Consider the following 13,266-nt stretch of genomic DNA (forward strand, 5'->3'; position numbering starts at 1 on the left):
CATGTGTGTTTAGCCCTGACAGTTATTACAAAACAGTAAAATCCAGAGAAAAATACAAACCTCAGCCCAGCAAATATTTCACCTTTGACAAGAGATCGCTTAGACTGACAAGCAGTGATGGAATGAGTGCTGGATTAGTTTGGCATTAATCAACAAAGAACACTGACCTAACAACGTGCATTCTGCTATTAACGTGAATAATAGCTTCCCTTCTGAAATCATGAGACACAAATCATCATTTAGCTACATGACACGGTAATACCAGCGAATTCCATTTAGTGGTTTTAGACAGCACTTATTTTCTTTTGCCGTCTAAAATGTTTTCTTATCTCACTTATTTTCTTATTCTTGGATGCTGTTGGAAAGATGGCAGATTTTATTGCTGGCTAGAAGCTCGTGGTGTAGCATTAACACTGAAACCTCCCAGTGCGCCGCGTTCTGAAGTGAGCCACCTGTTAGAGCGAGTGGCCCAGTTAAGAGGTGGAGAGCTCCGTCATCCTCGGCCGAACGAGGAGGAAAACAGGGAGTGGAACGCAAACTGTTAAAAGTCGGTGCCAAATGACTCGAGGATAACTGGAGGGCGTAACTAAGGTCAACACATTAAACGTACTTCAATAAACCGAGATGGGTCAAGAGTTCAACAGATCACATGAAAAGACCAAATCCAAAAATAAATTGTTCCTGCTATTAAGTATATACAGTCACATATAAAGATTTAAGCTGTTTTCTGCATGTTTCAGATCATCAAACAAAAAATAGATGATGATATTCAAAGTCCTCAAAATATTACTTTGTACTGCAAAATAATGAACCTCTGATTATTGAAAAACCGCCTCTGTAAGATGCTCTTTATAGCAAATCTTGTTACTGAGCTGCTGCCAATTCAACCAATTCGTTGCAAAATGTTCTTTCAGCTGTTTGTTTTCAGTGGCTCTTATTTTCCATCCCAAATTTGAGACCTGCTGCTAGGGCTGTGCGATACGACCAAAATCTCATGTCCTGATATCAGACATCTATCGTCCGATAACGATATAAATCACAAAAATGTAACATTTTCTGTAAATTCTGTGAATCTCGGGCAGCTCGACTTGCGTGAAGTGTTTCCAGCTGCGCGTCGTGTAGCTGGAGTCGAGTGTTTTAACAGATGCATGAAACGATACATTTTTAGACATAAGTTGTAACGGCGCCGTTTTCTTTGTATTTATTACACGGCGTGCTGCGGGGAGAAGCCTGTTCTAACGTTTGAGTCTAAGCTTTATTTTTTAGCACCTGGCGGCTCTTTTTTACTTCTCATCCATAAATAATCTGCATCTTTCACGTGATTCAGTTTATTTTGAAAAGTCTCAACAGGATCTTGAGCTTTATTGTGAAAGGTTTATGTGGAACATAAACAAGCGGACACGCGAAGGTTTTACCGTCGCTGTTGCTAACGACAACGCATAAAAACAGGTTATATTAAATATAAGAGAAATAGAGAACTTTAAGAAATGAATATAGCCATACAGTGACCATCAGAACCATGAAAAAAATATTGCTGTAAACAGTTTATTTTGCGACACCACGAAACAAACGATAGCGTAAAATGAAACGATTTTTATATGGTCATCCGATATATGTCGTTATATCGAACAGCCCTACTGCTGCTGCCACTAAATTTAAAATGAGCTAATAGTTAAAAACATCTGAAATGTTTTCCATGTTCGACTGGTAATCAAATATGGGTTTATGAGATTAGCAACTCATCTCATTCTGTTTTTACTTTTACACAACGTCCAATTTGACATGTGAGATATGACATCAAAAACCAGTTTCATCCTATCCTGGAATTATAAATTATTCCTGGATCTACACGCAGCTCGATTCCAAAATTGCACATCTGGTAAAATTTCCATGCAAATCATCCATAACTTTGAGTAACCCTGCTAACAAACAAACTGAATCCATTACATAACTTCCTTGGCAGAGGTAACGATCACAGATTAACACTTGTAAATTGGCGCTAATTTAAAAGTGTTAATGAGTCGATGAGTGTTGTGAGCTTTGCATGTCTGTCTCTTCAACTGACTAACAGCATCATTCATTACTTTTACATCAAGGGCGTAAAAACTTCATTCCACATTAGTCCACATAGATTGCAATAATTCAGCACTTACTAATATTTAAATTAAGCCTGACTAAAAGGCTTTTACAGCTGTTTCAGGAATTTCTTTATGACTAACACCTCCATTAATAACAATCAAGCTTTTTAATGACCAACCAGATGTTCCTGGAGCAACACACAGACTGGGGAAGTCTGCAGGTGTTGCGATGGATTAATACACAATGGTTTTGTTGTTTTCATGAGACAATTTGACGACATGAGACCGATATAATATCATCATCCTTTATAGTGATGGCAGAGTGTAAATGTATTAACACCTGTATGTCAACAGGAGGTCTCGACACACAGAACGCCGTATTGTGAAACTTAACCTCCTAGGACCTGCGTCCACATACAGTGGGGCAAAAAAGTATTTAGTCAGCCACCGATTGTGCAAGTTCCCCCACTTAAAATGATGACAGAGGTCAGTAATTTGCACCAGAGGTACACTTCAACTGTGAGAGACAGAATGTGAAAAAAAAAAATCCATGAATCCACATGGTAGGATTTGTAAAGAATTTATTCGTAAATCAGGGTGGAAAATAAGTATTTGGTCAATAACAAAAATACAACTCAATACTTTGTAACATAACCTTTGTTGGCAATAACAGAGGTCAAACGTTTACTATAGGTCTTTACCAGGTTTGCACACACAGTAGCTGGTATTTTGGCCCATTCCTCCATGCAGATCTTCTCGAGAGCAGTGATGTTTTGGGGCTGTCGCCGAGCAACACGGACTTTCAACTCCCGCCACAGATTTTCTATGGGGTTGAGGTCTGGAGACTGGCTAGGCCACTCCAGGACTTTCAAATGCTTCTTACGGAGCCACTCCTTTGTTGCCCGGGCGGTGTGTTTTGGATCATTGTCATGTTGGAAGACCCAGCCTCGTTTCATCTTCAAAGTTCTCACTGATGGAAGGAGGTTTTGGCTCAAATCTCACGATACATGGCCCCATTCATTCTGTCCTTAACACGGATCAGTCGTCCTGTCCCCTTGGCAGAAAAACAGCCCCATAGCATGATGTTTCCACCCCCATGCTTCACAGTAGGTATGGTGTTCTTGGGATGCAACTCAGTATTCTTCTTCCTCCAAACACGACGAGTTGAGTTTATACCAAAAAGTTCTACTTTGGTTTCATCTGACCACATGACATTCTCCCAATCCTCTGCTGTATCATCCATGTGCTCTCTGGCAAACTTCAGACGGGCCTGGACATGCACTGGCTTCAGCAGCGGAACACGTCTGGCACTGCGGGATTTGATTCCCTGCCGTTGTAGTGTGTTACTGATGGTGACCTTTGTTACTTTGGTCCCAGCTCTCTGCAGGTCATTCACCAGGTCCCCCCGTGTGGTTCTGGGATCTTTGCTCACCGTTCTCATGATCATTTTGACCCCACGGGATGAGATCTTGCGTGGAGCCCCAGATCGAGGGAGATTATCAGTGGTCTTGTATGTCTTCCATTTTCTGATGATTGCTCCCACAGTTGATTTTTTCACACCAAGCTGCTTGCCTATTGTAGATTCACTCTTCCCAGTCTGGTGCAGGTCTACAATACTTTTCCTGGTGTCCTTCGAAAGCTCTTTGGTCTTGGCCATGGCGGAGTTTGGAGTCTGACTGTTTGAGGCTGTGGACAGGTGTCTTTTATACAGATGATGAGTTCAAACAGGTGCCATTCATACAGGTAACGAGTGGGGGACAGAAAAGCTTCTTACAGAAGACGTTACAGGTCTGTGAGAGCCAGAGATTTTCCTTGTTTGAGGTGACCAAATACTTATTTTCCACCCTAATTTACGAATAAATTCTTTACAAATCCTACCATGTGGATTCATGGATTTTTTTTTCACATTCTGTCTCTCACAGTTGAAGTGTACCTCTGGTGCAAATTACTGACCTCTGTCATCATTTTAGGTGGGGGAACTTGCACAATCGGTGGCTGACTAAATACTTTTTTGCCCCACTGTATGTGGACATCACATTTTGGGTTATTTAGACCAAAATACTCAATTTTGCTCTACAAGGGCCTGATATCCACTTACGAGGACATTATACTGCTACTGTTCTATCAAAATTTTAAACGAATATCCTCATATGTGGCTCTTATTTTTCTTAAAAACAAAAATAAGGTAAAAAAAAAAAATCTGGTAATTCTTTGTTTTTACATTCATCGGGCCCCAATGTGCCGAAATATCAAAGAGAAATTAGAAATGCTGCTGTGGAAGAGTTCGGGTCTTAGGAGGTTAATGGACTCGGTACTAGCAACTTATAGAAACTGCAGGACAACTTACAGTTACAAATTAGTATGATTTTTAAATAAGTTTTCAAGTCTAAATAAGTAAGATCTATAAATGTTCAAATTGAAAAATGTCGTCAAACATGTTTAGCGCGTGTGCATGCAACGGATTACCTGGGCGATGTTCTTGTTGAGTAAGTAGACGCCATATTCAAAATGAAACCGCTCTCCTCTGGGGTACAAAGGGAATCTGTGAAATGCAGAAGAAAAAGAAACACTTAAAGAGGATTTTACTGTTTGTGATCCAGTCGGAGAACGTCTGCAAGCCGGCTACATTATATCCATATTACACATCAAAATATACTACACTTCCATCTACCTCGTTCTCTCTGGCTTCGCCACAGGAACGATTTGACTCGCATTGTTGAAAGTGTCCGATAATGTAGCCGGCAGTGTTTACATTGGGTGATACTTGCAGATTGCTCAGGAAACGAAGTCTGAGTCTATGATCCCTTCCCACAGATGCCACCTCCGTACTGCGCTAAACTGAAATATCAAACAGCAGAGGCGTCCAAACAACGTGTTTATCCGCCCCTGAACAGGAACAAATTTTCTTTTCAGCATGGTGGGAAAGTCCCATCGGCGCCAGTCGCATGTCTTAGGTAGGACATGCAGGGAATGCTCATGAAGGAGATCCGCGAGATGCCCTTGGGTGCTGGCGTGGGGTGGTGAGGTGAATATGCTGACATGCAGAGATACGGTTGGGGATGTTAAGGCCGGACTCATCCCTTTCAGTCATTAAGTGCTTATGCCTCCTGATCTCCCACTGAGGAGGCTTCAGCATGATGAGAAACGAGCTCCACAGAATAAGCAGGGATTTGCTCTGAGCAAACACACACATACTCAAACCTGTGAATACTTTCAGGGACTACATTCATATCAGAGCTTTATCTGAAGAGCCCTTCAAAATTCTTCACCTTTACCTTTGGAGGAACCTAACCCCAAGTCTGCTCTTAACCTCTCACCCAAACGCTGAAGCAACGTAGGAGGAAATATGAGTGAACTTTGGAGTTTTAGCGTTTTCTGGCTCATGACATTCATCAGCAGAGTTGAGATGTTACATGTTGAGCTGATAAGAGGCCAAGTCAAATATAAACAAGGTTGTAAAGATAAAAATTAGTAAAGCTTGTGCTTTAGAAATTTCACTTGAGGTGTAAACGTTTTTCTTTACTAAAAGAATAAGGTGGAAAAGTAAAAGAATTAAAAAACCTACAATACACACTCACTGTGACTAATTGCTTCTCGTCTATTGGATAGTATTCCCGTGTGTGCGCCACAGGGAGGTCAGAGGTGATCTTAATCCTGTGCAGGAATAAAGTAGAAAAATACAGCAGAAACTCTGCAGCTTATAGGATATTATACGTCCAGATTTCACTGTATGACATTCATGTTTTCGCATTTCCTCTCGATAACAAGAACATACAGAACTAAGGGATTTTTAACAGCTCTTTCTTTTATTTGGCTTTTATCCACATCCTGAAAGTTTGCTTTACATCATATCTGCGGCTGTCTGGACATGTCAGACAACATTCTGACTGCAGGGTTCACTGTAAACACCTCCTCACTCACGCATCGCACTGCAGATCCGGGAAGGTTGAGAAGTAAACCTCGAACACATGGAGATCTTTGCAGCCCCGAAAATGAAATTTAACAGGATGTTGCTGCAAAAGTCTGGCAAAGAAAAAGTGCCGGTGTAGCCCGAGGGCCACACAGCCCGTCGCTCGTTAGACTTCCGTATCGCCGACATGCAGCCAAGGCCCCGCGGAGAAGGCGACACGCCAGAGGTCATATCTCAGCATTCGGAAATAACTAACAGGGAGAGGAAGAACAGCACAACAGGCATTCCCTGTACACTGCTGGCAGAGCCAACATCACTTCCCCAAAAACAGATAGGATTTGTTTGCTGATGAGCATGACTGAAAGGGAAACAAAGCTACCTTCAACACACACAAACGCACCACGCACACTCCTGTACAGTGCTGTGATTAATGACTGCTGTCCGCTGTGTCTGAAATCACACTGCAGAGAGACGCTGGTTCACCAAACACCAGGAATTCCTCACGGGGACGTCCCGTAACGCCAAATATATTATTACACCGCAGCGGCGGGGAGGATCGAGTCGAGGGGAGGAGGCGCTGAAGGAGAACTTCAGCTAGAGAGCACTTTTAATTAATGCCGTTTGTTTGTCCGTCAGCGAGACTACACAAAGAGCGGCGAGCACAGTTTAATAAAACCCGGTGGAGTGGTCGGGCAAACAAAGAACCCGTTAAGTGTGGATGACTTGAGAAATCAAACAGAAACACCAGCGTTCAATCGTTTGTTCTTATTTGCTGTGTTTCGTTCCAGAGTAAAAAGGAAATCGCTGTATGAAATAACAGCCCTTGAGAACAGACTGCCATTGCCATTATCTCTGCTACAGCAGGAAAAATCTAAATGACGTGTCTGCGAGAGACATACGAGTAAGAGGAGGCCGGACGCCGTTTTCAATCACTCAGCCGGCAACATAAACTGAAACAGTCCTCTGTACTAAACAGGATGAAATAAATTACAGTCCTAAAGGCCTACCCGGGCCAAATCGGTGCCCCGTCTGTCCATCAAGACACACAAACAGGCCCAGAGATGACCTGTGTGCGGCACCGGTTACTCGCTGAATTCCCAAACAATTTGTTCTCATTTTATCTCAAGTTAGCTCAGGCCTTTTTTTGCCTCTCGCACCTCGTGCACAATATACGTGGTTCTTTTGTTTAATTGTGTTTTACATGTAAATCAAATCAAATCATCTCTTTCCCAGCAGGCCTCCGCACATTTCTTCACTTTCCTTGATCAGGCAGTTTCTTCCGTCAGCACATCCCTCTCCCGCTCCCCTCGGCGGCAGCGCCGCTGAAGGGTCACGTCTATGAAACTAACACAGCAAACTGAAAACGACAGGAGCCGTAATCAACACGCCCACTCACTTAAGGGTGCATTCAAAAGACTGATTACTGAAACATGAAATCTGCTTTCATTTAGCTAATATTCAACTCTGGATGCACCGGACAGACAAAAAAAAAAGATGACAAAGAATAACAGTGATTTGAGGGCAGACGTAAATCTGTCACATTTCTTCCCCCTGCAAAAAAAAATAAAATAAAATGCACTTCTCTTTCCTTCTCATCTAAAGAGCATCCCAACCACAGCATAGTTAATGTGCAAGTGCTGGCTCTGGGTGTAGACCCGAAAATATGTAATTAATAAGTGTGGAGCCACAACATTGTAAAAAGACAAAAGCAGTATCTTACAGGAAAGTCCCCGGGTTTTATATGAATGCCCCCAGCCTGCCAGCGTTTTAACTGCAGGGTCTAGACACCCTTTATCCACAGACAGCCTTCAAATATAAAGCTGGGACTCTTGTTAAATGAAGGAAACAACCAATAAACACGTAGTTACAACGATGGGATGAAGCAAAGGAAGGCTCGCTGCTCTCTCTCTTCCTGTCCATTTCTTTTTAAACTCACTCCTTGTCCTGCCTTTTATTTCTGTTCAGGGATCTTTTAATAGCAGGCTGACTTATAATGCTTTCATCTGTGGTTGATGCACGACCAGTGTCTCTGCACCGTCTGCCTGTACTGTACTCTGGGGCCTGCTAGCAGGTGTCAGCAGCACATGACGTTTTTTTATAGTTAAACGACCACATTTGTGGGCGATTTTCGCAGTGAGGAAATGTTCCTGCAGCACAAAGATGTACAAGCCTGTTTAAAACAACCATTGACTTCTGGAGATTTTACAACAATAACAAAGCTAAAATAGAGGGCACCGAGTCCATCTGAGCTCTGTTTTCTTTCTGTCAAAATTGCGATGTCTCTATAGACACCTTGTTAAAAGCATTAAAAGCAGCCAATTAGAGAACCGGGGCCACAAGGTCACAGGGCAAACCTACAAAGTCTGTATATTTAAGCATTTTCTGGTACACGACTGCTCTCACTCCCCTTCCGAGTCCACTGGATGAAACGGAGGAACATAAGGAAGACACAGCTATGCAGGTGGGTGGTCGAGCGTAGCTTTAGCGCGGTTCATGAGAATATGGTGGGAAGGCTCCTAGTGACTGACTGACTGACCCGCTGAAATGTATACACTGGCTGAAGTGTCCACATGTGTTGGCTTGCCTGTTTAGAAATTCTAATTAATACTCCGAATGTGCAAAACAACAGATCTGGCTCACATGGCGGAGCCGAGGCTTGGCCGGTATTTAAATGGTGGTGTGGGCTGCTTGTAAGTTTCACAATGTCTTTAATGTGCAATTTCAAATGCCAGGGGACCATAAATCATTTGGACTTGCTTTAAAAAGAAAAACAACCTACACCTGCCTTGCAACTGTTAAAGATCTGATGGCAGCGGTTACTCTATAAATCACCGGGAGCTGTAATTTCCAATATCTGAGAAATGATTACACTGAGCATCTGTCACTGAATGCTATTTTAATGACTACTGCTGCACTTAAGACCCCGGCATAACCATTTCACCATCTTGGTCAACGCCGTTAAGGCGTCTCCTGAGTGATGTGGTGGCTGCTTGCTCTGTCACACTGGGTTTTCATCACGGCTCTTAAGAATATCCAGGGGTCTGCTGACCCCGGCACCCAACCCCCACACACTCCTCTTTCCCCGTTTCCTTCGGTCTTCTTCAGCTGACCATCGCACCAGTCCAAAATGTTATATCGTGTATGACGATGAACACCACTTGCACTTTATCGAACTTCCCAGCACCGTGGCAGCTCCATCAGACAGACGAGCATCTCTGCAGACGTGCTGTTTGTGTGGCAAAAACAAAAAACTATCACACATGCAGCACAGATGCTTTTTATTAACTTTTTAATGAAGAATGGATAAAAAGTGCTTGTATAGGCTTCACAGCAGCAGGACACCAAGATGAAGGGCTGCTTACGCAACTCAGCTGTCAACCTAGAGGAGCCTCACTGACTTCTTCAGAGCCATTAAAAACATACCAATCCTGCCTTTGGCCTTGAGCGATATGACAGAAAACCTCAGAAGACAAGTAAACACTCTGTCCAGTCCTCGGGTGCCTTTGTAGTTGACGTACGTACCTAAATAATGAGCCATTCTCAAATTTGATTTAAGCCCTCATGGCTTCCCAGTTGATCGCCTCATTCATCTCTCGTATGAAGAACACAGCAACTATGCAACCGAACCACTACAGAACATGTGCGTATCACACCAGCGAAACCACAACATTTATTCTATAATACCAAGAGAATGTGTTTACTTGTTTCTGTCACTGTGGAGCCCAGTGTCGTTTTATACTGGACAGAACACTCGTTTCATCCTGGAAAACAACACAAGCAATTTAAAATGCACGAAATCTCCAACACATTTAAACTGTAGTGAGAATCTAGAGGAGGACTAACTGTCATTCTCTTCATCTGCACTGAATGAGCTTAAGTGCAGGAGAAAATGAAACCACTCCATTTGCAAAATAGCCACCAGGGGTGCATACTGTTTTCCTTTTTATTAAATCGTTTGGGTGAACTGCTCTTTTAACTTATTTACTGATCCTGAAACAACTTAAGTGGAACAATAAAAAGTTACTCTCCTCTCGTGGGCGTGCATGCTTTCCAGTAATGTAGGTCACCCTGTAAACCGGGTGTTTAGCCTCACACTGCTTTGTCTTGTCACTGCTGTGCAGCTTCAGGCAGGCAGAGCAGCGGGGGGGTTATTCCCACTCTTCTCCTCTTCACATAGTCCATGTTAAGAGACATGAAACCGCTGGAGGCCTGGAACAATAACCGCTTTTCTTGGTGTTCGCAGGTTCCTCTCGTCTTCAGCTGGTATCCCTTCCCTGGCAGCAGCTCTGTCTTTTAAATTTGAAGCGAGCAGCGATGCGTAAATCCCACTTACATCGACTTTTCTCTAACCAGCGATAGTTTAAAAGAAAAAAGCTGATGCGCTCCAGTGCTTTGGTTGAACAACTATATGACTCAGTTCGTGTTTTTTTAATGGCCAGGCTCTGGTCTCAATCAAATGCGGGACATCTGGATCACATCTCCCTCCTTCTCCCCCTCGCAATCAGCAACTCTGGAACTGTGCTCAACACGAGACCAAATGTGGGTGCAACATGTTAAAAGTCCAACAATTTTTGAGAACATCTCTGACCCAGAGGACAGCGATCCCTGAAAAGGTCAAATTATACTTGTCGTTAAACAGTCCAGTCATATTCCACACCCTGCTTTCAAACACTGTTGCGGGGCCAGATTCAAACTCTGGCCTTTGCCCAGTGTTGGAGTTTAACACAGTTCAGAGCAACAGAGGCCTCGTCTGATTTTCTTGGACTAAAATATTTTGGTCTTTGTAATAAAAGGTAGCTATTATTGTTGTTTTAACCCACAGGAGGAAAAGAATGAGGTAACCAAACTCACAAGGTAAAATATTTTCAGATTCTTCTCTCACCAAACTAAAGCTCTGCTTCTTGTAACGTTTAAATTAACAGCGACAATAGAAAAATGTTCTTGCTCAGCTCCGGCCGTCGCTCTTAACGGCTTAAGGAGCAGGATTTTCTGCTAACAGAGTATATCTGTAATCTGGACTCACACTAGTTATAATATGCTGCAGTAGAGAATGAATGAAGATGTTGAGACTGAGATGAGAACTACAAAGATGGCTCACATAGTAAAACTAGCCAAGTAAGTGCAATTATCATTTAACAGCAGAAGGTGCAACTAAGACACTTCAAAGTGTCTATGTGCACGCTATTAAAAGTGGCTTTGCTAATCCTGAAGCTGATCACACACCACCTAACTTATCACCACTAGCCGGCCTTTTCCGACACTTTAATCGCCCCTTTTTTGTAAACTTTCAGAGCCCGGCTGGGTGCTTTCCATCTCCCCACACATCATTTTGTTGTATGTCTACAGCCCACTGGGGCCTCAGCAGTCATTAACGTGTGCAGGGGGTGGGGTTTGCTGGAGTGCATGGCCCCACGCGGTAAAGAGCAAAGTTGGACTGTTGTGTCTTTGCGATATCCATGGACGCCACAGGTTGTTGATGGATGCTGGTGTAAACACGCTTGGTAGGACTGGAAACGAGTAAAGCAACTCACAGGGAGTCTCTCTATTGTCTTGACGTGTTAAGCCACTGAATTGTTTCGGCTCCACACAATGCTTTCCTCTTTTTATGTGACATGTGGATGTGAAAGAGGCAGTGCTCAGCGACATCAGCTCCACACGCGCGCCTCCACTGCAGACATGTAAAGACAAAACAAAGCCAGTATTTTTGGCGGCCATGTGTGTTCATTCGCAGTCAACTACATAACAGCGACTGATCCATTCACGTTGTGTGACTGAAAGGCACGGGCAATGCTTAATGCAAAAGCAGTAATAATTTATAGGTGCTTTCCTGCAAAATTATTGCAGACGAGTATTTCAATGAATTCTCCCACAGTGCCTCTGTTCAGCATCGCAACACGAGACAAACAACATCTGATCATTGACTGAAATATTCCACCGATATCAACCAGGAGGCAACAGGTAAAGAGCTGATGAGCATAAGCAAGACTGTGGACTTCATCATACTCTATAATAAAGTGCGACATCCACGGCCATCAGCGGCACTACAGCCAAATCTCGCTCCACGCCGGTCACGTATGAAGGCCTTCGTGTGGAATGTCAGTACGTATGTACATTCCTGAGCGCGCGTGTCCCGAGTGTGCAATTATCATAACACAGAGGGGTTTTTTGTTTCTCATTTTTTACATTATTTTTCTGACTTGATGCATAGTTACAAGAGCATAACACACACAAATAATAATTTCATCACATTAGCCGTTGCTGCTCCTCTGTGCTTCCTGACTAACACAAAGGGTCCTGGCAAACCCCCAGATCAGTTTATCATTTGTCACGCTCTGTGTCAACATCGTGACTGAACAAAAAGAAACGTTAAAAAAAAAAATGATACAATGTGGCGAAGGTAGGAAGCAAAGTGGTTACAACCGTAGGGTATGACTGTGAAAGGCTGCTGTGCGATTTACAGTCTGTTCCCTGTGAGCACCTGAGTAAACCCAGTTGCTACCATAGGCAAAACAAAACAACTTCGAGGGACGACTCAGGCGCTTTCTTCACCGACCAGCTATGCATGTGTTAACGTGAAACAACAAGTATCCATACTGAGGTTTTTGTTCAGCAGTCATTTCCAAATCAGAACAGTATTTCAGATTTGGACGCGCGTCTGAATCAAGAAGCCAACACAGCCGTCAAAACGGCCTACTGACGCTACTGTGTGGTCTGTGTGTGATTGTGCACTGATGCACTCGTGTGGAGCTCATGACTACCAAATCTGTGTTGTGTTTGAGAAATTCAAACTCAACTCGGGGGGTGGACGAAAAAAAACCCCAAAACGCTGTTTTAGTCAAACATAGCTAAGAAGCACAGGTCCACACAAACCGCTGTGCAACACGACCGGGCTAGATTCAGCACACAAACCAGTCGATTCAGTAAATAAAGGTGACGATTGTGGTTCCTTATTCTCTGTCACATACTCTACATGCTGCATGCACTGTTACAGGCAGCAGGATTCACTGATCCAACACTTTCCACCTGAGACGCAGAAACTTTGGCTTAAGATATCTGCAGATCTGGAGTACACTGCATACAACTTTATTCGTACGAGTGCTTCTATCCATCATTTGCAGACATTCACAGTCAGACGGTTGCATAAGGGTTAGTATCCCACGCAGAAAGGGAACACTCAGGGATTGAACTACCAACCTTCCTATTTGTAGATAACCTGCTCTACCTCCTGGGCTACAGCCACCTCAAAGCTGTAACAACTGTAAAAACTTGGTAACAAAT

General features: G+C 43.2%; 1 protein-coding gene across 2 annotated transcripts in view; it reads right to left on the bottom strand.

Moving 5' to 3' along the window:
• uvrag (UV radiation resistance associated gene) overlaps window positions 1-13,266 on the bottom strand; it is a 103,775-nt gene that overhangs the window by 49,438 nt on the left and 41,071 nt on the right. For both annotated transcript variants that reach the window (XM_005926785.3, XM_042218834.1), the window contains exon 13: window positions 4,545-4,620. In XM_005926785.3, coding sequence (XP_005926847.1) covers window positions 4,545-4,620 — 76 coding nt within the window. The remainder of the gene's footprint in view (window positions 1-4,544; window positions 4,621-13,266) is intronic.

The sequence above is a fragment of the Haplochromis burtoni genome, unplaced genomic scaffold (genome assembly GCF_018398535.1).
Source record: "Haplochromis burtoni strain Fernald_Lab_line unplaced genomic scaffold, NCSU_Asbu1 Contig_24, whole genome shotgun sequence".
Taxonomy (NCBI): domain Eukaryota; kingdom Metazoa; phylum Chordata; class Actinopteri; order Cichliformes; family Cichlidae; genus Haplochromis; species Haplochromis burtoni.